This window comes from Castor canadensis, chromosome 4 (genome assembly GCF_047511655.1).
Source record: "Castor canadensis chromosome 4, mCasCan1.hap1v2, whole genome shotgun sequence".
In the NCBI taxonomy this organism is placed as follows: domain Eukaryota; kingdom Metazoa; phylum Chordata; class Mammalia; order Rodentia; family Castoridae; genus Castor; species Castor canadensis.
The window spans coordinates 123,322,119-123,345,788 of record NC_133389.1 but is presented as its reverse complement, the minus strand read 5'-3'; the positions used below and the strand labels follow the sequence as shown (position 1 = coordinate 123,345,788).

The following is a 23,670-nucleotide window of genomic DNA, read 5'->3' as shown; positions in this document are numbered from 1 at the left end:
CATTGGAAAGAGCTGAAAACACAGAAATTACATACAACCTTAACATAACAAAATCAAATTTCCTTAATCTTAAGTAGAACAGAAAATATTTTTCATATAATGTGAAAACTATAACAGCAACACTTTTTCTTAAAAACCTGGATTTAAAGTTGACACTTCTATCGCTTTTGTGTTTCTTGCAAGTAACTTAATTTCTACTGAATATTAATGGTTATATAATATTCAACTATATCAACATTATCAAAATTCTACAAGTTTATGGCTTTAACAATAGTGCTTTTCATTCTTAAAACTTTAAACACTTAGCCACAGAACAGTGGCTCATGTTGTAATCCTACTTAACTGACAAGCTGATACTGGGAGGCTTGAAGGTTGGGGCCTGTCTGGGCAAATAGTTCTGGAGATCCCATCTCCAAAATAACCAGAACCAAATGGACTGGAGGTGTGGCTCAAGCAGTAGCATACTTGCTTTGCTTAGCAAGCACAAAGTCCTGAGTTCAAACTCCTGTCTCATCAAAAAAAAAAAAAAAGCAAAACAAAAAACTGCTTTAAACAGTTAAAAGCTGGAAGGGGATGGAGGGATTTGGCAGAGGTGGGAGTAGATTATATTCTGATGCCCTCAGACATATTTTGTTGAACCCAACAGAAATGGTCCACTTGGGTAAAAATCCAGATTTCACACCTCTCTGAAATACCTGAAAGCTGTGGCACCTGGTACATGGAATAACTGACCAGAGCTAAGTATTCCTGACTTCTTCAACACAGGGATTGACACCTTAGTTTCTTGTCCTAGCAGTTTTATTTGTATTACCAACCTTGGCTAGGCTTATAAGTCTGTTATCTTTGACATTAAGTAAACTTCATGTTGAAGAAAGAAACCTGAATTACAACGTGGGTCAAAACCCCAAATAAACCATGGTGGTCCATGCCCCTATAGTTCAGCTAGTGGGGAGGTTGAAGTGGGAGGATAGCTTGAGCCCAGGAGTTTGAAGAGAAGCCTGGGCAAGAGAGAGAAATTCTTCTTAAAAACAAGTTGGGTGTGGGGATACACATTTATAATCCCAGCTATTCAGGAGGTAGAGTCTGGGGCTAGCCCAGGCAACAGTACAAGGCCCTACCTGAAAAACAAACTAAAAAAGGAGTGGGGTGCAAGGTTGTAGTAGTAACATACTTGCCAACAAATATTTAAGGCCCTGAGTTCAAGCCACAGCACCACAAGAAAAGGCGGGGGGAAGGCTATATTATTATGTACCAAAGATGTACATTGTATAAGATTTATTAGTATTTTAAAACAGCTTATCAAAAAAGGCATTAGAAAGTTGGAAGAACAAACCAAAGCTAAACTTTGGTTAAAGCACATATGACACTACCGAAGAAAATTACAGCACATAAATGTGTCTTTAAGTTTACCTAACTTTTAAGTTAATAAACTACTATTGTTTCCTTACTGTAACATTATGGCCACTTGAACTTGCTAGGTGTATACGATGTATAAATTTATATTACATGTTACATTCACAGTGTGTGTGTAGATATCCTTTGCATCTAGATAATAGTCTCTCCTCATTTCATACAATCTGTATTTTCAACTTTGCTCACTAAAATTTACATGTAACCCCCAAATTATTTGTGCTGCTTTTATGGTCTTTCACTGATGCCAACAACAATGTTGGCAAGGATGTGGGAAAACTGGAATTCCTGTACATTGCTGTTTGAAACGTAAAATGGTGCAACTGCTGTGGAAAAAGTCCGTAGTTCCTCAAAAAACTAAATATAGAATTAGCATATGACTCAGCAACTCTACTTCTAGATGTAATCAAACAAAAGTACTGGAAACTGAAGTTCAAGCACTAATATTCACTGCAGCATCATGTACATAAGCTTTAAGGTAGAAACAACTGAAATATCCATCTCAGATGAATGGACAAACAAATATGGTAAAGATACAATGGACTATCATTTCACCATAAAAAGGAATGAGGTCCTGATACATGCTACAATATGGAAGAACCTGGAAAGATGCTTAGTGAAACAACCTGGACACAAAAAAACAAATACAGTATGATTCTACACAAATGAAGTATCTACATTGGCAAATTATAGTAGTAAACTAGAGGTTACCAGAGGAAGCTGGGAAAAAAAATGGTTAACACAGTCTTTGTGGTGATTAAATAGTTCTGGAAACAGATTGTGGTAATGGTTGTATAACACTGGGAATATAATAAATATGACTAAACTGCACAAAGTCAGTCATATCAATATGACTAAAATGATAAAATTTATTCTTTTTCTGGTCATAGTGAAATTTGAACTTAGGGCTTTGTACTTGCTAATCAGGTATTCTACCACTTGAGCCTGCCTCTAGCCCCTTAAAATGGTAAACTGTATATTATATATCTTACTGCACAAAAAAAATTATTTTTGGTGGCACTGGAGTTTGAACTCAGAGCCTCATACTTGCTAAGCAGACACTCTTACTGCTTGAGCTACTCTGCCAGCCCTAAAAAAATTTTTTTAACTGAAACTCTCAAAGCTAAAGTTGTTTCTTTTAAAAAGCAGAACACAGGCTGGGCATGTTGATTCACACCTGTAATCCCAGCTACCTAGGAGACAGATGCAGGAGGATCACGAGTTTAAGGCCAGCCTGGGCTAAGATATCATGGAGACACTGTCTCAGAAACAAAATAAAAACAAAAGTGCTGGGACCATAGTTCAAGTGGTAAAGCATTTGGCTAGCATGCATAAGGCCCTTGGTTCAATCCTACTACTGTGATGGAAGAAAAAATAAAGAGGATAGAAGGACCTGGCTCAAGTGTTTGGTTAGCAATTGGAATTACTAGGCACTGAGTTTAGAGTTCAATCTCCAGTAGATATGATGCCTAAGTGATGAGATGAAATGAATGAATGACATAGACATTGTAATACAGTGTTAGGCTACTACATAAGGGTTACTTGAATACAAGTACTGTAACAGCTTGACAGCTGATCTAACAACCAAGGCGGCTATCAAATAACTAAAGGGCACGTAGCGTACATACCATGGATTCACAAACCCAGGTAGAATGACATAAAAAGTTCATCAAGCCAGTCAGAATTGCTTATTTTTGGAATTTCCCATTTAATATTTCCAGACCATGGTTAATTGTGGGTAACTGAAACTATAGAAAGCTAAAATGCATTTAAAGGACTAATATGTATCAGTATGGACTCCTGGATTACTATTTTGATAATATATTGTTATTTGTATTTATGCTCAAACTGTTCTAATTTGGCCAGCAGAAACTTCTTTAAGTCCGTTCTCATGTCCTCTTGACAAATTTCCATCATTTAAAAACTTTTAGAAATTCAGTTCAACTTCCCCCTTCAATAATTCCATGTTTCTCTTCATTAAACAATCAGATAAATACTTACATGAAGAACTGTGAACCATTTGTATCCTTCCCTCTGTTGGCCATTGACAAGAGAAATTCTTTGTTGTGTTTAACAGCAAAACTCTCATCTATAGAGAAACAAAGTTTTTAGTTACATTATAAGCATAACCTCCAAAAAGTTCATTTTCACTCTTTCTCATAATCTAAAGGCTACTTTTTTTGTTTTGTTTAACAGGGTTTTGCTAGTTAGTCCATGTTGACCTTGAAATCACAATCCTCCTCAGTCTTCCCAGTGCTAGGACTATGCGTGTGTGCCACTACGCCAGGTTGGTAGTGTTCTTAGATATCAGGTTGATATCTAAATTGTGTACAATTTAGATATCAAAGTTAGGTTGCAAAGGAAGAATTAACTGTGAATCAATTTTCTCTCTCATATTTTTAGGTTAAAATTTTAATTTATTCTTCCTGGTGCTGGGAATTAAACACATGGCCTCACACATGCTAGGCAAGCACTCTACCAAAGAGCTATATCCCCTGCCCAAAATACAGAAAACTTTCTATCCCCTGCTTGCCTAGGGGATGTGTGCTGGGATTGCCCCAGCACCGAGTTAAAAACAAAACTAAACAAAAAGCAAAATGGTAAGAGTCCAAATAAGACTCACATTTTACCTTTTTCACTTGTGAGCAATGAGAAGCACACATAATACTATTTAGTTGTGATTCATTAACATAACCTCTACCATAGCATCACTTATTGCAGAGAGAAACTAGTCTTCCAATCTTAGATCACAGAACAGTTTTCTTCGCTAGCACTGGCCCAGCTGCCAGCTCCTCCCTGGCCACGGCGTTTATGTTACTGGCCTTTTGCTATATGGTGGTGCTGCTGCTCACTGCTGCATTCATCTTTTTCACTATCTGGCACATTATAGCATCTGATGAGATGAGGATTGCTTACAAGAATCCTATACAGCATGTTTCTTTGTGTAGCAAAATGGCTTACACTAGTTCTCAATCTGCCCCTCTTGGCACATCATATTTGGAGGTATATGAATAGAGCAGTAATGGATGGACCAGGACTCTATGACCCCATAACCATTATGAATGCAAACATTCTAGCACACTGTCCAGAGAGGATGGCCCAAATTAGCTTTTTACCTTTAAGCAGTTTTTTACTACCTATATGGCATGATCTATGTTTCGATGAGCTCTTAGAACAACACACAGAAGAATTGGTCCAACTAAATGCATGCAAAAAGCCATCAAGTTAAGGGGCTCTATCTATGGAGATCTGGTTTCCAAGACAAACCTATGGAGCTAGGGGTGCAGCTCAAGTAGTAGAGTGACTGCCTAGTAGTAAGAGCAAGACCGTGAGATCAAACTCCAATGTTTCTACATTGTTTGCTTGTGGAAAGACTGTTTTTATGTTATACTTGGATAAAGTATTTAAATGGAATTATGTATAAATTAATATATAATTATTACTTCTGGTATTGACAAGTTTGAACTTGCACTACTTAAGGAACAGCCATAATCCTGTGAATGGTTGAATTACTGACTGCTTTTAGTCCACTAGAAGATTTATTTATAGGAACTTATAAGTCTCATTTTGATTTTATTGAAATGCCATCTTAAGTATAAATTAGCTATAGTCATCAGGTGCTTCTGATGAAATGAAAAATGTATATATGACTTGTGGGAGACATGACAGGTTACCACATTTATAGATGGTTATATATGGATACATTTACAAAAATAAGAAGAGTGGGATTTTCCTCTTCTGACTTGGAATAGAATCCCAGAGATTTCCCATATTTTCAGAGTAATATACATGCTTTAATTCTTAAGCGTAAGTGAACATTACATAAAAATAGATAATGAATTTGGGCTGAGGGGTGTGTGGCTCAAGGAGTAGAGCACCTGCCTAGCAAGCGTGAAGCCCTGAGTTCTAGCCCCAGTACAGTCAAAAAAGTATATACATATACACACATACATGGATCTATATGTGTATATAATATATATAATTACTTGCATGTAAAGCTATTTTAAATGTGTTTTTACTTGTAAGACATTACTTATTAAGAAATTGGTTATATTATGCTTACTGTTCTAATATGGTGGTAAAGGCATTCTTAAGAATTTGTAAGTACTGGTGGCAGAGTGGCTCAGATGGTAGAGCGCCTACCTAATAAGCATGAGGCCCTGAGTTCAAGTCCCATGCCACCAAAAAAAAATTCCAAATACTTCGTATTTCCAAAAATGAATGAGAAAGAATTGTGTAACTGTCCTGCTGCTCCTTTAGTGTAATACAATAAGACTCTGAAATAAGATGCAAAAAAAAAAAAAAAAAAAAGAAAGAGTAATATGAGAACAAAGCATGTGGAATTTGAAATAAAATTCACTGAGTATCAAAAGTGAAAGATGGGTGATGGTGAATACGATCCCACTATTTTATATATTCAAATGAAAATGCCATAATGAAATTTATTATTTTGTACAATATACACTAATAAAAAAAAGAAAAAAAATAAAGGTGAAAGCCATTAAGTTATTCCTTCATTCACATGCTTACAGTTTCTCCAAAGAATCTTCAGATTAAAAAAAAAAATCCAGAGAGAAAACTTGAATTTGGAAAAAATGTGCAAATGATAGAATATCAAAGAGATTTAAGATTTTCATAGAAAAAGAGGATTTCCTAAAATTTTGGATACTTTCACTAAGAAATACTGCTGAATTTCCTTTAATAAAGGTTAAGTTTGAGCTACGAAGTTCCTATTCTAGCACTACAATTCTAAGAGTTTAGTACATATCAGCAACTCCTCAAGTAATTATGATGTGCTGATGTCCTGAAAACAAAATAAGATAAAAGTATATCACGTAAAACTTATTATAAGAAAATTAACTTTCAGATTAGTTGAAGGCAGTTGGGTATTAGTATATTTAATGAATAATGTTACTGATTCAATAAAGAATCAAATTGATAAAAAAAAAATAAGAACATATTTAAATGTAAACACGTTACCTTCAAAAAATCCTCCATAAATAGATTCTCCTCCTCGTCCATTTCCTAAGAATGAAAAACATTATACTCTTAGAATTCAAGACAGTAAACTAAGCAGGTACTTGAATTATTTTGAATCAACAATACTCAATCACAGAAATTATATTAATTTAATGTCAATAATGACAAGATCCAAAATTACTTTTTCCTGTGATATTATGGTAAGAATGTGACAATCTTACCGATTCAGATGTCTATACAAGTCTTTTCATAATAATTAATGACATTTTTCAAAGTATCTTTAAAAATAGTTTCCACAATTTTCCAATAAAAAGTTCAGGTAAAACCACACTGTATAGCTTAGTGGTAGTGTACTTGCCTAGCACACACAAGGCCCTGGTTTAATCCGCAGAAAGGGAATGGGGATGGTGTAAAATTATTTTCTATGTACTTTCTTCTTTTATGTCTTTCTATGAGTTTTCCAAAGTATTTGATTAAAGAGTAAATAGAATGAGACGAAAAACTAGACTAAGACTTCTAAGGATTTTTCTCTTTTTTTTTTTTTTGGTGGTACTAGAGTTTGAACTCAGGGCCTCATGTTTGCTAGGCAGACTACCGCTTGAGCTACTCCTCCAACTTTTTGTGATGGGTCTTTTGAGATAGGATCTCAAGAACTATTTGCCTGGGACTGGCTTCAAACTGTGATCCTCCTGATCTCTGTCTCCTGAGTAGCTAGGACTTTTCTAACTTTAAGATCCTTGACATTTGACAAAGAATACAAATAGGGTTTTCTTTTGTGAGAATCAAGGTCTCACCTTCACTGAAGTCACCACCCTGTACCATGAAATCCTTGACAACTCTGTGAAAGAGACAACTCTTATAATGTAATGGCTTCTGAGTTGATTTCCCTGTCCCCTTTTCACCTGTAGAAAGAAGCATGAGTAGGCCATTTAGTAAATAAGAAATCAAAGAATATTAAAGCAAAATTAATCACAAACGCTTTTGCCCTATAAAGTATACCACCTCCTGAACTTTTAAAGACTTTTTTTTTTTTTTTTAAATTCCCCCGTACTGGGGTTTGAACACAGGGCATATACCTTGAGACACTCGGCCAGCCCTTTTTTGTGATAGGGTCTCTTGAACTATTTGTCCAGGCTGGCTTCGAGCCGAGATCCCCCTGATCTCTGCCTCCTGAGTAGTTTAGGATTATAGGTATAAGCCACCTGCGCCCAACCTATAGATTTCTTTAACAAGAGAATTTTTACTACCTTTAGGATTTAAAAAAAAAAAAAAAAAACACTTTGAAAATCATTCACATTTTTCTGGAAAGTGTAGAAATCAACGTCAAATAAAAATCTCATTACAACTTTTTTTTTTCCCCGCATAGGGTCTTTTCATGCAGCCCAGACTGGCCTCCCAACTCTTTATCCTTCTACCTCAGCCCCCAAGAGCTGGATTACAGGCATATACCACCACATCCAGCTTACAACTAGTGTTTCTAAGAATTATTGAGCAGTTGAAAATGTGAACCAACCTGTACAAAGACAACGAAAGTTCTCACACGTTTTGGGGCATACATCAGAAAATAATTCAAAGACAACTCTTCCAGCTGAAAAAAAAAGGTAGTTGGCTGAATGTACTTTACTAATTTAAAATTTTAAATACTGATTTATGAATGTTAATTAGGAAAATTAACAGTCTTACCAGGTTGATTGTTAATGGCAATGTCAAAAAAACATCGAGGACGTTGAACCTTTATTCCCATGTTTCCAATACTTCAACCTGTGAGTAAAATACAGTTTTACGCAAGCATACTAAAATAAGCAAGTTTTCACAAATATCTGAAAAAACATTCCTGTGGAGCATAAACTTGAATTTATTTTGATATCTAGTTCCATGAGGTAAATCATATGGATTATTAATTCTCTTTTTTAGATATTAGGTTGCATTTTTTGATAAAATAGTTTAGCCATTATCATGTAATAAATTTCTGTTTTATCAACTCAATATACATTGCCAGCCCAAACAGAAAATTGTATCAAATCTGTATGACTAGTTAACCCAAAAGAGAGATTACTTTTAAATAGAAAAAAAAAAACCAAACCAAGGACAATTGATCCAATCCTTTTGCTCCGATAAAACAAAAACGAGAGTTCTGAATATGAGACTTTTTAAAAAGAAAACCATTCAAATTTCTAAAGCACACCAAAAATCACTCATTCTTTCATGACAGAAATATTTGACAGTTATAAAGTCCAAGTAAAAGCAAATCATTAAGTTTTGTACATAAGGCTACTTTTCTTTTTGCTTTTAATTTGTTTTTCATATAGGGTTTCCTGCCTTCCAAGTTTCATGGATTATAGGTGTGAACTGCCATGCTCCACTTGTCTTTGAAACAGGTCACTAACTTTTATGTTGGCTGGCCTTGAACTTCCTCTGTCTGCCTCCTGAGTAGCTGGGCTAAGGACACTTTCTGATCATGGCAACAAGCAGCCTTGACTGATATGCTTATGCACATACACCAGTGAGTGATATGCTGTGTAAGAGCTTTATCAACACAGGAGATACCTCGTATTTGACAGCCATTCTTTTTTTGGTAAGGCATTTATTCTAAGAACTTAAAATGATGAATTGTAATACTCGGTGGGGGATAACAGAGTAAGGTAAAGAGACAACAAAACAAAACCAGGAAGTATAAAAAGCATCAAAAAACTGACAGACTAAAAAAAATGTCAATTTCATCTGCTTAGAAAAGACTAATTGAAATGTATGCTTTTATGAAAAATACCATAGCTGAACTAAAATGGTGGCTTAGCAACCAATACACAGTATTTTAGATCAAGTGAAGCTCTGAAAGATCTACATTCTCCATCCTGATTACATTCCTCCCCTTAACCGTATGTGTGTGTGTGAATGCACACATACATATATATACACACACATATATATACACACACATATATATATATATATACACACATATATATACATAATATATATTTTCGGGGGGGCAGTACTAGGGCCTACACCTTGAGCTGCTTCACCAGCCTTTTTGTAACGGGTTTTTGTGACATAGGGTCTTGTAAACTATTTGCCCAGGTTGGCTTCAAACCTCAATCTTCCTGCTCTCATAGCCTGTAGCTATGATTACAGGCATGAGCCACCAGTGCCCAGTGTTAACTATTTTTTTACTCTCTTTGGTGCTCAGGATTTAACCCAGGGCCATCACCCATGGTAAGTATGTGCTCCACCAATGAGTTATACCCCCAGCCCCTTAAATGAATTTTTTATTTAGATAATTCTGTAGTTGTCATCCACTTATAGAAAATTCATATTCATTTAATAGAAAATCATATAAAGAGTTCCAGTGTGCAGATTACACAGTTTACTCTTGGTGTGGTTTATCTAAGTGTTCCCCAAAAATCCACGTTAAAGGCTTGGTCCTCAAGGTGGTACTACTGAGAGATAATGGAACTTTTAGGAAGTAAGGCCTAGTTGGAGAGACTGTGGACCAATAGCCTCTCACTCTTTTTCTCTTTTCTCCCTGGCTGATAGGTCTGAGTGGTTTTGTTCTACCTCCTGTAGTCCTGCCACATGCTGTTATGCTAGGGTCTCAAAGTAACACTCCACTGCAATCTTGGACCAGGACCTCCAAAACTAGAACTCCAAGTTAATTTTTAACTTCATAGCTGGGAAAAAAGGGAAAGCCAAAATAAACCATTTTGAGGCTTCCAGGATAAGATAGCAGGTTAGAAGCTTCCTCTGTCCAATTCCATGAATGAGTTGGTATACCAAAGGACAAATTATATTCCAAAGAGACAAAAAGCATCAAAATCACAAAAGAGGCAATAGGACAAATGAAAACCATGGAGAAACAAAGTCTATACAGAGAAAAGTAGGAAACTGTCTCTAAACTAAGCTTCCTCGGACACTCCAAGTAAGTGGATAAACCAAGAGTTCTTGCAAGCTTTATACCCAGCATGGGGATTAGGTTTGACAGTAAATTCTCCTGCAGACAAGTGTTGAAGAAGAAATCTATTTTGAGGAGTGCATCCCTCCCAAACCCAACATCTTAGAGTGCTATAGTCAGGCACCATCTTGAGAGAAGGCCTATCATTTAAAATGAGCTATTCTGGGGACCTGAAAACAAGGAACAATCTCAACTCACCCTAGGGACACCCTGACACAGAGTCTGGGTGGGAGACAGCCACAATATGCAGTCATGGAGTGGGGAGAATTTGATGTAGACCTGCTGAGAAATATAAGGGCTCTGTGGTCAATGGCCATGCCCTCTGTGATGAGGAGAAAACCCCATCAACCTAAGGATTCCTGTGAAGACTCCAAGTCCATGGCCAGCAAATTATCAGCTTCTGGAGCTGTTCCTTCCTACATATGGTTTGATGTCAGGCAGACTGACAGCTCAGGTATAGTGGTCAAGTCATGAATTTCCCATACAGTGGTTTGCTGCTGGGCAGGATCTGAGTGGTCTAAGCCCCACAGAGTGCAGGGTTCCCTCAGTTCTCTCCATCCAATGCACATCTCAGTGCTTTGTATGCTTCCCCCATTCTCTGATGTAGTTGGGGGATACCCTGAAGCTTGGACATTTGCTGCTTCTGTGTGTACAAACTGGAAACCCTTTGGAGCAAGTGAGAACCTGCCTGGTTCATAGGCTGAAAAGCTCGTTGGGGCTAGCAGTGGCTATGGATATGTAAAAGTGAAGTTTTTGACAGACCTGGTTCTCAACCCACAAATAGCATCATCCTAAAAAGAAGGAACTATAATTGACTTCAGCTACAAATTACTATCCCACTCTACCTGACAGATTACCCTATTAAAGGACCCAGAGAGAAGATTCTCCAATTCTTTACCTTTTATTAAAAATAGTTTTTAAAAACTTTTTTCTTTTTCTATAAGTTTTTACTTTATTTTGTTTTTATATTTTATCCTTCTTTTTAGTTTTATCTAATCTTATTTATGCATTTTCTTTATTTTGTAATCAGATTTTTTTTAATTCCCTTGCTTTTATCTTTCTCACATTCTATTCCTTTTTACCTTTTTGTTTCTGGTCTTTAACCTTGCTTCTTTCTATTTCCCCTTTCCATGCACTCCTCCTTCATCTCATTCATTACTATTAGTTTTACTTTTAAAATTTGTTTTTAATTTTTAATTTTTTGATTATTTGTTGGGCAACACTGGGACTTGAACTCATGGCCTTACCCTTGCTAGGCACTTGAGCCCTTTTTTGTGTTGGGTATTTTGGAAATAGGGTCTCATGAACTATTTGCCCTGGCTGGCCTCAAACTGTGTTCCTTCCAATATTTCCTTCATAAGTCTCTAGGATTTACAGGCGTGAGCCACTAGTGACAGGCTAATGTTTTTTATTTTTTTGCAACAGGTTCTTGCTACATGTATGTTGTCCTGGCTGCTCTTTAATTTGCTACATGGCCCCGGCTAATCTCAAATTCACTATCTTCCTGTTTCAGATCTATGGTACCACCCCTGCTTGACTGATAACTTACAGCTTATTCAACATTGTTCTTGGGCTGGTAGAATGGTTCAAGTGTTAGAGCACCTGCCCAGCAAACATGAGGCCCTGAGTTCAAACCCCAGTACCACTAAAACAAGCAAGCAAGCAAACAAACATAAATCACATTATTCTTGTAATTTTCTTCACTATGGTTATTGATGGCATAGTAGTTGGCTTTAATTGATTTTCATTATATTTCTATGCTGGTTTATTTTGGTGGTGTGGGTATCATAGGAATTTGTTTTCTGCTCTCTAAATGAATGGCACTAGAGATTTAGCCCTTAAGGGAAGGCTGCTCAAATAAAACCAGATGAAATATTAAGCCGAACAGATGACCCAATCACAACTTAGAAACATAAGAAATGAAACAGCAAGACAACAGGGCTCCTCCAAAAGTCCAGAATTTTTCAATAACTGAATCCAAAGATATTGAAATGGTTGAAATGCTGGTCAAAGAATCTGAAAGTCTAGTTTTTAAAATGATCAATGATGTCAAAGAGAATTCAAATAAACACATGAGGGCTGAGAGCATGGCACCAAGTGGTACAGTGCCTGCCTAGCAAGCACGAGGTCCTGAATTCAAACCCCAGTACTGCAAAACAATTTTAAAAAAGGACATGAAAGCAGAAGGGAGACTATTTGGAAAGAGGAAGGGGACCAAGAGAAGGGGGAGGGAGTGAACAAGAGAGTATAATGAGTGGAACTAATATGCTCAAAGCCCATTTATTATATAAATGTTTGAAAATGTAGAGAAAGTCTTCATTTTGTACAATATAACACTAATTTTAAAAATGGAGGGCTGGGGATGTGGCTCAAGAAAGTAGTAGATGCCTACCTAGCAAAAATTTGGTAATGAGTTCAAACCTCATTACTACTACTACAAAAAAAAAGCTAAGATAGAAATAGGAAAAAAATTATACATTAATAAATCAGATAATGTAGAAGAAATGGAAAAAAATCTTTTCTTAACCCAAAATCACAAATATCTGTTTTTTTCTCAGAGGTTAGGTTGATATTTAGATTTGTGGTTTGCTGTCAGTTTTGTGTATGGGCTACTTTTCCTTTTTTTGCGTTTGTTTCTGCACTAATGTTGAGAAGACTATCTTTGTTCCATCAAACTGGATTTATACCTTTCTCAAAAATTACAGTATGCTGGCTTCTATTTCTATACTCTCATTTCTGCTCCACTGATCTGATTGTTAATCTCTGCACCAATAGCACTCTGTCTTGGTTACTGTAGTTTTAAAATAAGTCTCGAAATGAAGTACTGTTACTCTTCCAACTTTGTTCTTCTTTTTCAAAGTCATTTTAGCTAGTGTAGGTCATTTTCACTTGCATATAAGTTTTAGTATCAGTTTATCAATTTCAATAAAGATCTGTTAAGAAAAAATAAATATTTTCCCTTCACATTTGAATTACCTTATGCATGTTGTAATGTTAAGCTACATACACTCCTAATAAGAACAGTTTTCAAAACTGTTATGTGCTAGCACAATAGATGTTGATATAACCCACCTATCTTACCCACATTTTCCAAGTTTTTCTTATACTCATCTAGTTTTACACAATCTTGTCACTTGTAGGTTCACATATCTACCAGTATACAAGCTGGGAGCATGGCCTAACAAGTATGAGGCCATGAGTTCAAATCCCAGTACCACAAGCCAGAGAACTCAACAAAAGCAAGGAAGAAAGGGAAGAATTATAAACCCTTTGCCTAATTACAAGAATCTGAAAAACCCAAATCATATGTATTCACCCATTTGTTTAACGTGGATTATGTGCATTAGAAATTCAATTATATAAAAGATTACAGTGTGTTCAATTCAGCCCAAGAGTTAGTATATTCACTTTTGACGATATTGCATGGAAATTTTTCATTTTTTCATAACTTCATCTTAAAAGTTCTAACAAATATTCTGGATTTTTTTTTTTTTTGAGGTACTGGGGTTTGAACTCAAGGCCTACACCCTGAGCCATTCTACCAGCCTTTTTGTGATGGTTTTTTTTTGAGATAGGGTCTTGCGAACTCTTTGCCCAGGCTGGCTTTGAACCGAGATCCTCCTGATCTCTGCCTCCTGAGTAGCTAGGATTACAGGCATAAGCCATGGGCACAGGACACCAAAAATTTATTTGGGATAGGATAAAGCAAAAAAGGATACCATCAATCCTCCAGTGTGCTACAGATACAGATTTAAAACAATAAAAACCTAGCAATTTTAGAATCCTGTCAACTTTGGTTTCAGTAAGTTTTTATTTGTATAGTATTTCAATTGCTGTACATTTGGAACTAAGAATACTTTGAAACCAAAAATCTGAGGAAGCTATCCTTATTTGAAGAAAAACATTGAATTCTACTTAGTACCTGATTATCTTTTATCTTCTAAACAATTTTTGTAGGCCTTAAATTCTCTCTCTCTTTCTCTGGCTCCCTTTCCTGTCCCTCTGCAGTGCTGGGGATCCAACCCACAGCTTCATGCATGCTAAGCAAGCATTCTACCACTGAGCCACATCCTCAACCTATAGTTGTATATGTTGTATTCTTGAAAATCACATAAAAGTTATTGAAGCTGAAAAAATAACCCCTAGTTACTTACAACATTTTAGACAATTTTTGGCGGGGGGGGGGACTGGAGTTTGAATTTAGGGCTTCATGCTTGCAAAGCAGGTGCTCTACTGCTTGAGTCACACTGCCAGTCCATTTTGTTCTGTTTACTTTGGAGATGGGGAAAATCTTGGACTATTTGCCTGGGCTGGCCTCAAACAGAGAGCCTCCCAATCTCAGCCTCCTAAATGGCTGGGATTACAGATGAGTCATCTGTGCCAGGCTTAGACCAAATCTTTGATGATTCTTTAATGTTTCCAAATTCTAAGAGAAAGCACAACAATCTTATATTTCTGGTACTTGGAAATTGCTATGACTACCACCACTAATTTATAGAGTTAGAAGAGATTGAGCTACTAGGATAATGATTTGTTCTGCTGCTGCTGCTTTTTTTTTTTAATCTGAGTGCTGTTTGTAAGTAAAATTATTTGGGCAAAATGTCAAGCTACATTTAAGAATGTATGTACTTTTCAGTAATTGTTTAACTTCAATGAAAATCTTACTTTGAGGCCAGGTGCAGGGACTCAGGACTATGATACCAGCTACTCAGGAGGGGACTCAAGTCCAAGACCAGAGTGAAAAGTTTTTAAGACCCCATCTCAACCAACAAAAAGCTGTGTGTAACGCAGGGACCTTACATCTATAATCCTAGCAATTTAGGAGACTGAAATTGGGATGACCCAGGCTTGAGGCCAGTCAGCCTCATTTCCAAAATAACCAGAGCAAAATGGGCTGAATGTGTAGTTCAAGTGGTAGAGCACCTGCTTTGCAAGAGCAAAGCCCTGAGGGTCAAACCCCAGCCCCACAAAAAAACAAACAAAACTGAGGCATGGTGATGCATGCCTGCCAATAGAGAGATCATGTTCTATGCTTGCACAGGTATAAATGCAAGACCTATCCCCAATGTAAGTAAAGCAAAAAGGGCTGGGGTGTGGCTCAAGTGGAAGAACACCAGCCTAGCAAAAGCCAAGGCCCTGAGTTCAAAAGAAGTTTGTTAAAAATATTATCTAAAACAAGACTTTGTGTTTTCCTACCCTCATTCTCTTACATACGCTGTAAACATTATCACTGCCAAGTCAGCAGCTAAAGCTGAAAACTTGGAAGATTGCTTTGGTTCCACTCTCCCTTACAACCTATTTATCAACCCATTAGAAAATAGATGGTTAATTTAAAAAATTATCCCAAATAGTCTCATGACTTTTACCATCACCATCATTTCTTATAGACTATTGCAGTAACCTCCCAACTGGTTTGTTTTTAATCTTAGTCTGTACTGTCTGTTCTCTATAGAATAACTGGAGTTAAATGCTTCTTTTAAAACATAATGCCTTGGGGAAAGTGGGGGATAAAGGTGAGTGATGGAGGGGGTGAATCCAGCTATGATATAAGAACTTTTATTAATATCACAATGCACCCCCAATACAACAATAAAAAAAGGTAAGAAAAAATAAAACATAATGCCTTCAGGAGACTAAGGACAGGAGGATCACAGTTTGAAGCTAGCCTGGGCAAAAATTTTCAACTATGCAAAAGACTGAGATTGTGAGGATCATGGCTCCAGACCAGCCCAGGGCATCATAACTAAAATTTCTTAAGTGAAATCTTAAATACCTTACTTTTACTCCTACGTGTGTTTTTGTGTCTATATGCATATATGATATTTTTTACAAAAATATATGAAAGAGCACTACTTAATTGGCTGAAAGAAAAAATTTTTGATCAGAAATACAATAAGTAACCCAAATGTTTTTCAAATTTACTTGCCTGATTAAATATTTGATGAATAGACTGGTTTTTTAAATTGTTACCAAAGTTAAAAAAAAAAAAAAAGAAAAAAAGACATGCCTGTGAACTGGTTATAACAAGATACTTAGAGTCTACTGCCCAAGGACATTCTTTTCACAGAAATTGATTCAAATTTTTTCTTGAAATGACAAATCAAACACATAGTAAATTCAAGAAAGATGAAAGAAAGCAAATCATTAAAACTTCTAGAGCTGGAGGTGAGTCTCAGGCTGTAGAATACCTGCCTAGCAAGTGGGAGGCCCTGAGTTCAAACCACAGTACTACCAAAACAAAAAACAAAAAAACAACTTCTAGCCAGGCACAGTGGTGCTTGCCTTTAATGCCAGCACTCAGGAGGTTGAAGCAGGATCAAGAGTTGAGGCTAGCTCGGGCTACATAGTGAGACCCTTTCTCAAACAAACAATAAATAAAATTTACACAAATCCTGTAAGCATATAAATGCTGTAATATTAATAGCTAATGAAGGACAATAGTGATACCAAAAATACCTTAAACACATTACTATTCCGAACTAGGACACAGTAATTCTTCTATAACTATGATTCCCTTGGACAGGGGGTGTGGCTCAAGTGGTAGAATGCCTGCTTTATGAAGCCCTGATTTCAAACCCTAGATCCCCCCCCCCAAAAAAAAGTACTTGTAAGTACGATTCCCTGGTATTACTAAATAATATCTAAAATTGTATTATAAGCACTTTTGTAAATATCACAATGTACTTTTATGATAATAAAAGTAAAAATCTTAAATTCTATCTAAAATTAGAAAAAGTCAGGAGAAAACAATGCTGAAATACAAAAAAAATACAATTCAAGGGAAAATTCAGCCCATACAATTTTCAACAAAATAATTCATGAAGCCAGGCACGGTGCTACACAGCTATAATCCCGGAAATCAGGAGGCAGACGCAGGAGGATTGCAAGTACAACCCATGAACTGCCTAAGAACATTAGAGTATAATCATTTAGTATGGGAATGATCTGTTTGCTGCAAATTTGTTCAGTGTGAAGAGTTATAGTTAATTATCTATAAAATCCAGATTTGAATTTTCCTAGAAAAAAATTACTTTCAGTAAAGTGCCCCATCTCTGTACAGCAATTAGCACAGCCTGCTCCCATAAGAAATATATACGTTCTAGTATGAAGTAGTTTGTTCTAGTTCCTTCCTACTATTGTCTACTAGCTGTTACCATTTATCATCTACCTGACCTTATGAACTAACTTCACTTCACCTGGCTGACCCCTTAAAAATGTGAGTAATACCAATTATGATCTACATAATGAGATGTATATAAAGAAAATACTTTTCTTTTTTGAGACAGTCTTGCTATGTAGCCCAAGCTGACCTTGAACTCTTGATCCTTCTGCTTCTGCTTACTGAGTGTCTAGCATGAAAATACTTTTATGTAAAATAAGTACTAAAGGAATGGAGGTGTGGCTCAAGCAGTAATGTATGCTTTGCACATTCGAAGTCCCGAGTTTAAACCTCAATCCAACCAAAAAAAATTAAAAATAAATAAGCAAGTCTAAAGGCTCACTGAAAAAACTGTATCATATAAAAATGCACAGAATCCTAACACTTAAAACTTTTAATATTTATATATTCTATTTTTCTCCTGCAAATGTGGAAAAACATGTTTAAGAACATTGGTGGGAGCTGGTTGCCAGTGGTTCACACCTATAATCCTATCTACTCAGGAGGCAGGCAAATAGTTCACGAGACCCTATGTTGAAAAAACCCTTCACAAAAAAAGGGCTGGCTCAAGGTGAAGGTTCTGAGTTCAAGTTTGAGTACCGAAAACAACAAAAACCCATCATTTTAATATCAAAGATTGATGCATGTGTTTATAATTATACAGTTATATTTCAAAGATGTTTGTGATTATTTTAAACCACCCTCTAAAAACTCAGAAGTTTCCCTCACAGTAACGGCACAAAGTTCCAGTTCCAGCAGTTTTCCCTGAATATTTATAGTACTGTCTAAAAAAAGTTTCAAGATTCAAATTTAATCTACAGAAATAAAAACATGGCGGTGGAGTGGCTCAAGTAGTAGAGCGCCTATCTACCAAACATGAGGCCCTGAGTTCAAACCCCAGTACCACCAAAAAAAAAAAGAAAAAGAAAAAAGAAACAAAAGTCTTATACAAATATATGTACACTATAAACCAAGAAAAAAAAAACACTGACAGTTAAACAAAATGAAAAATGAAGCTTAGTGCTAATATTACAATAAAAAAAGAAAAAATAAATAAAGCAGAAAATACAACACGGCAGAAAGATTTGCAATAAGCTCTTCAAATCACCTGAATTAATTACCTGGGGATTACTACTACAAATGACAAGACATTTCAACATACTAGACTAAATACAGACAATATCATAATTTTGTTAACATGACCTATTGTAAAGTAATAAGGGAAAAAAAATAATAGGCATTTCCTAAAAGGAGCAACTACAGAAAGACTTGCAGGTAGTGTTATGATAACAGAACTATTTCATTCTTCTATTATGAATGGTTACCATAAATAATAGGTGTTAACTGAAAGAGAAATTCAATTAAAAATATACAAAATACCAAAATATGTAGAGGCCACCTATACTGCAAGGTCATACTGACAAGCACAAAAAAAAAAAAAAAGCCTTTAAAAAGTCAAAATAAATGCTCATCACTCCTAGGATTACCACTGAGTTGCCACTGAAAGCAGATTTTATGCAAAATTTTAACAAACCCAGAGTGATGACATATGGAAATAAAAACATTACTTTGCAGATGAAAAAAACTAAGACATGGAAAGATGACTGGGCCAGAAAATTCAAATTTTGTAGCTTAGGAAATTCACATCATGGTAGATGCTTGCCAGCAGGGGAAGGCAACCCTGCCAGTGGTTTGCAAAGAATCACCTTTGGGTGCTAGGAATGTGGCTCAGTAATTGAGCACTTGCCTGGCTTGTGCAAAGCACTCAATTTGATCCCCACCCCCACCCAGAATTTTTTTTGAAAAAGGAAACAAACACAATTCAAAAGCACGTCAATAATCCTGAATCAAAGCTAATGTTTAGCAATATACAATGAATTGTTTTAGGCTTAAGAATGTAAATTGCTACAGAAATAATCTCCACAAGTAAAAAGTAGAGGGGGGAGGGTGCTATTGTGGATGTTTGTATCCTTCCTGGATTTTATAGTGCATTTTAAAACTTATATAAAATATTCCCTTACACCTCCCTAACCCTGCTACGAGCTAGCAATTACTGACAAGTCTCCTTTACAAAATGGGAATGCCATAGACACACACAGAAATATTTTTATCCTTTCTGGTTTTAGCTGGTTAATATTGGACCTTCAAATTTCCAAAACACCGAATTGTTTCTTGGACGTATTTTGGATCATCACTGGAAAAATGTGGTAGTGCACAGAACGTATTCTTGTAGAAAGAAATTAATTAAACTCAATGCACAAAATGGTGCTTTTACAACATTTCCAAAACGCCAAGGCATTCTCCTTGCAGGCAGACTTTATGCTTCTTAAAAGACTGAAGACGGGCCAAATTTCTCCTTAAGGAGTACGACGTTCGGCAACCATCATCTTCCTCCTAAAAGGCCTGCGCCACTTTCTGCTCCTACGAAACGTGAGAAAACTTCGAGAGAGCTAAAGGAAGCCCCTGGAGTTGAGTTTCAGAAAATTCTCTAAAAAGTGGCCTGTGTCACTTAAGCATGCTCGATAGCCACTGTCCTATGAGAGGAAAAGGTCGGATATATTCAATCTTAATCCCCGCGATTCCGGCTGTGCTCCCGTCACTCTATAACCTTAACATGACAGGACATCAGATGGCGCCTCCCTCTGCCCCACCTATCATCCCACCTACCCCGCAGTGGTGCTCAGTCTTACGATTTTGAAGCCTCAAAAATCAACCTAGCTTCCTAGACTTCAGGCCGCCGTCGCTGCCGCCATATTACAGCTTGTGCGGCAGAATGCGTCAGGGAGGGAGGTGTGCGCCCGAGTGGGAGGGCGGGGGCTGGCAGGGAAACAGCCGTTTGCTAGGCCTCGGAGGCAGGGCCGGGAGCCTTCTCCTGCCGCTAGAGCTGCAGAGCCGGCGCTTCGGCCTCAGGGCCACCCCTCTGGACCCAAGCAGCCCACAAACCTCGAGGCAAAGACGGTTACCTCAGCCCGGCCGCCCGCGCCGGCTCCGCCCCTCTCCCTGGGCCCTTCCCGCTTACACCCCGGACTTCAGCAAATGACGCTACCAAAGCAACACGGGCGTCGCGCCCCATACCTGCACTGTTAGTTTCCTCTTCCCTGGGCTCAGTATTTGAAAGCGCTTCAAATCTACCGCCGTCAGAAAAGGCGCTAAAGCCCACTAACCGCCTCCCTCCCCCCAACAGCCCTGTCCCGGCGTGGAGAGAAAGCGTCGCGCCGGAAGTGCGTCACGAATTGGTTGACAACGCCTCCCGGCGTTCCCTGGCTTGCGTCACCGTGCTCACCTTGGATTGATACACACTTCATAAATAGCTTAAAGCTTTCCATAACTTGACTAGGTATGTTTATGTGCCTCAGGATGCCATACTGTACATGAAATAAAGTCTTTCATTTAATAAACATTGACCGATGTTCTGTCAGGGTATTTTGACGGACGATCCGCCTCCAGTTCCAGTAATGAAGCCCTATGTGGGAGGCTGAGGTCGGGAGGTTAGAGGTTCAAAGCCAGCCGAGCAAAATAGTTGGCAAGACCCTATATTCAAAATAACCAGAGCAAAATGAACTGGACCTGTGGCTCAAGCGTACAGCACCTGCTTTGCAAGCAGAGAGCCCTGAGTTCAAACTCCAGTCCCCCCCGCAAAATAACACTAAAGAATTAAGTGCTGTGTGAAAAAAAGAGGAGGAAATTACAAAAAGCATTGACGTTCGTTGTTTTTAATTCTCACAGTAACCCCACGATACAGATTATATCTAATATGTTGAAATTTCATTGGGCTGTGTAATCCCAAAGTTTCCCAAATTGATTTGTCATGGGTTTATTATATCAACAAAGAAGCTATTGCAATAAATGGAAATACTGTAATGTTCAACAATATCCTGGCTTTAAAGGGTCTGTTTCTCACTTCATTAAAGTTTTTAGGTGGATGGTCCATTTGAGAGGACAGCTGTGCTCCATGTAATCATTTGGGGACTTGAGTGTTTTCTATCATGTCATTCAAACACAGGCCAAATTCCTTCAGCATATGTTGATTTGGATTTCAGCTGGCAGAAGGAAATAGGAGGCAACATTTTAAGGTCTAAACCAGGAAATAACATGTGCCACTTTGGCTCTAATTCCATCAATGAAAATTAAATCAATTACATGGTCAAAACCAATTACAAGGTTCTGGGATATGTAATCTTGGCTTGTGCCCAGAAAAAAAAGAAAAAGTGGGAAATTATCACTTTGCCGGATGTTGCCTGTAATTCCAGCACTCAGGAAGTAGAGGACTGAACTACACAGAATGTAGTTTAAGAATTCTGTCTTAAAATAGTTACACGAAAAAAAATTGTTTTTACAATCACCAAAACAGAATTTCCTTTTTTTTTTTTGCGGTTCTGTCGTTCGAACTCAGGACCTTCACCTTGAGTCACTCCACCAGCCCTATTTTTGTGATGGGTTTTTTCGAGATAGGGTCTCTCGAACTATTTGCCCAACCTGGCGTCAAACTGCCATCCTCCTGATCTCTGTCTCCTGAGTAGCTAGGATTACAGGCATGAGCCACCTGCACCCGGCAAAACAGAATTTTTAAGTGGTGTTCTTTAGTTAGCTCCTCACTTTGCATGCCTGTCCCCTCCACCCATCCCTTTTTTATTTTTTTTTTTTGCAGTGATAGGGATCAAACACAGGTCCTGTGTATGTTAGTCAAGGGCTCTACCACTGACCTATATCTATAAGCCCCAAGGTTTTTTTTGTTTTGTTTTGTTTTGTTTTTTTGTGGTACTGGGGCTTGAACTCAAGGCCTACATGTTGAGCCACTCCACCAGACTTTGTGTGTGTGTGTGTGTGTGTGTGTGTGTGTGTGATGAGTTTTTGGAGATAGGGTCTCTCGAACTGTTTGCCCAGGCTAGCTTCAAACCTCAATCTCCTGATCTCTGCCTCCTGAGTAGCTAGGATCACAGGTGTGAGTCACCAGTGCCTGGCAATTTTTAAAGACTGCTTCCATTATTTTTATTTTTGCTGGTGCTGGGGTTTGAACTCAGGGCTTCACACTTGCTAGGCAGGTGCTCTACTGCTTGAGTCATTCCAGCAGCCCAAGCCCTGGGTTTTTGAGATAGGGTCTCACTGCTTCATTTTGCAGATTGATTTCTCTAAAAGGTGATCTCATATTAAGAATCTGACCCTCTGTCATCTCCAATTATAAAATGTCAGAAATTACTTTAACATAGCAGTGGCAGGACAAAATTTGTGCTCTCCCTATGCTGAGGGGTATCAGTAGAGTCTGTCTGTCCTGCTAAGAACTGCTTCCTATCTGTCTCCTTTCCTCTAGGTGAGGAATATGAATGTTTCTCATCAGTGGAAAGTGATTGGAAATGACGTGTACTACTTCCAGGTCAAAGTGTTTGTAGGGATTCTCCTACAATCCCAGCTACCTGGCAGGTTCAGATCTGGAGTATTGTGAGACTTCATCTCCAAAATAACCAGAGGCAAATAGGCTGGAGATGTGGCTCAAGTGGTAGAGTGACTACTTTTCAAGTGTGTAAACCCTGAGTTCAAACCCCAAACCCACTCCAAAAAATAAATGTTTATGGGGATTAAAACTAGGGCCTTGCTCTAGGCAAGTACTCTACTACTGACTGATCTAAGTCCCCAGCTCTTTTCTTTTTCTTTTTGTCAGCTGAATCCAGAAGGTCTTAAGGCCCTGGGGAATTTTGGAAGAAGCCTGTGTCTTAGTCTGCTTAGCATCATTAAAAGACAACACTATATACTTGACAAGTTTTAAAGGATCTGCCTGTGGGGTTGGTCAGTGGGAGGAGGTTATAAGGAAAGTATGTAGGAGGGTGAATATGGCTGAATTATTATGTAATCATGTATGAAAATGGAAAAATGACACCTGTTAGTTTTAAAGAAATGGAGTTTATTTTGACTCATGTTTCTGGAGGTCTAAGGTCAAGGGACCTCATCTGGTTACGGCCCTCTTGCTGGAACTATCCCCAGGTGTTACAGAGCATCACATGGTGTGAGATGAGGAGCATGTAAACATATCTTCTCATCATTCTTTTTTTTTATAATGCCACCAGTATTTGGAACTGGGGAGGGGGGTGAAGTTCAGTAGTAGAATGCCTGCCCAACACTCAAAAGGCCCTGGGTTTGATCCTCAGTGCCTCAAAATGAAGGAGAAAGGAAAGGGGAG

General features: G+C 37.7%; 1 protein-coding gene and 1 pseudogene across 4 annotated transcripts in view; one reads left to right on the top strand and one right to left on the bottom strand.

Annotated features, from left to right (window-relative positions):
- The window catches only part of Ppig (peptidylprolyl isomerase G), a 41,551-nt gene extending 20,824 nt beyond the window's left edge, over window positions 1-20,727 (bottom strand). Inside the window, exons 1-6 of one of the 4 annotated variants that reach the window (XM_074071053.1) lie at window positions 20,574-20,727; window positions 8,074-8,151; window positions 7,904-7,978; window positions 7,185-7,292; window positions 6,391-6,435; window positions 3,412-3,499 (exon numbers count right to left, since the gene is read on the bottom strand). In XM_074071053.1, coding sequence (XP_073927154.1) covers window positions 3,412-3,499; window positions 6,391-6,435; window positions 7,185-7,292; window positions 7,904-7,978; window positions 8,074-8,134 — 377 coding nt within the window. In that variant the 5' untranslated portion in view covers window positions 8,135-8,151; window positions 20,574-20,727. Of the gene's footprint in view, window positions 1-3,407; window positions 3,500-6,390; window positions 6,436-7,184; window positions 7,293-7,903; window positions 7,979-8,073; window positions 8,152-20,165; window positions 20,520-20,573 lie in introns of those variants that run through there. The other 3 variants (XM_074071054.1, XM_074071052.1, XM_074071055.1) reach the window with 3 other exon arrangements.
- On the top strand, window positions 4,222-4,583 carry LOC109689223 (protein cornichon homolog 1 pseudogene; annotated as a pseudogene).
- Window positions 20,728-23,670: the final 2,943 nt, after the last annotated feature.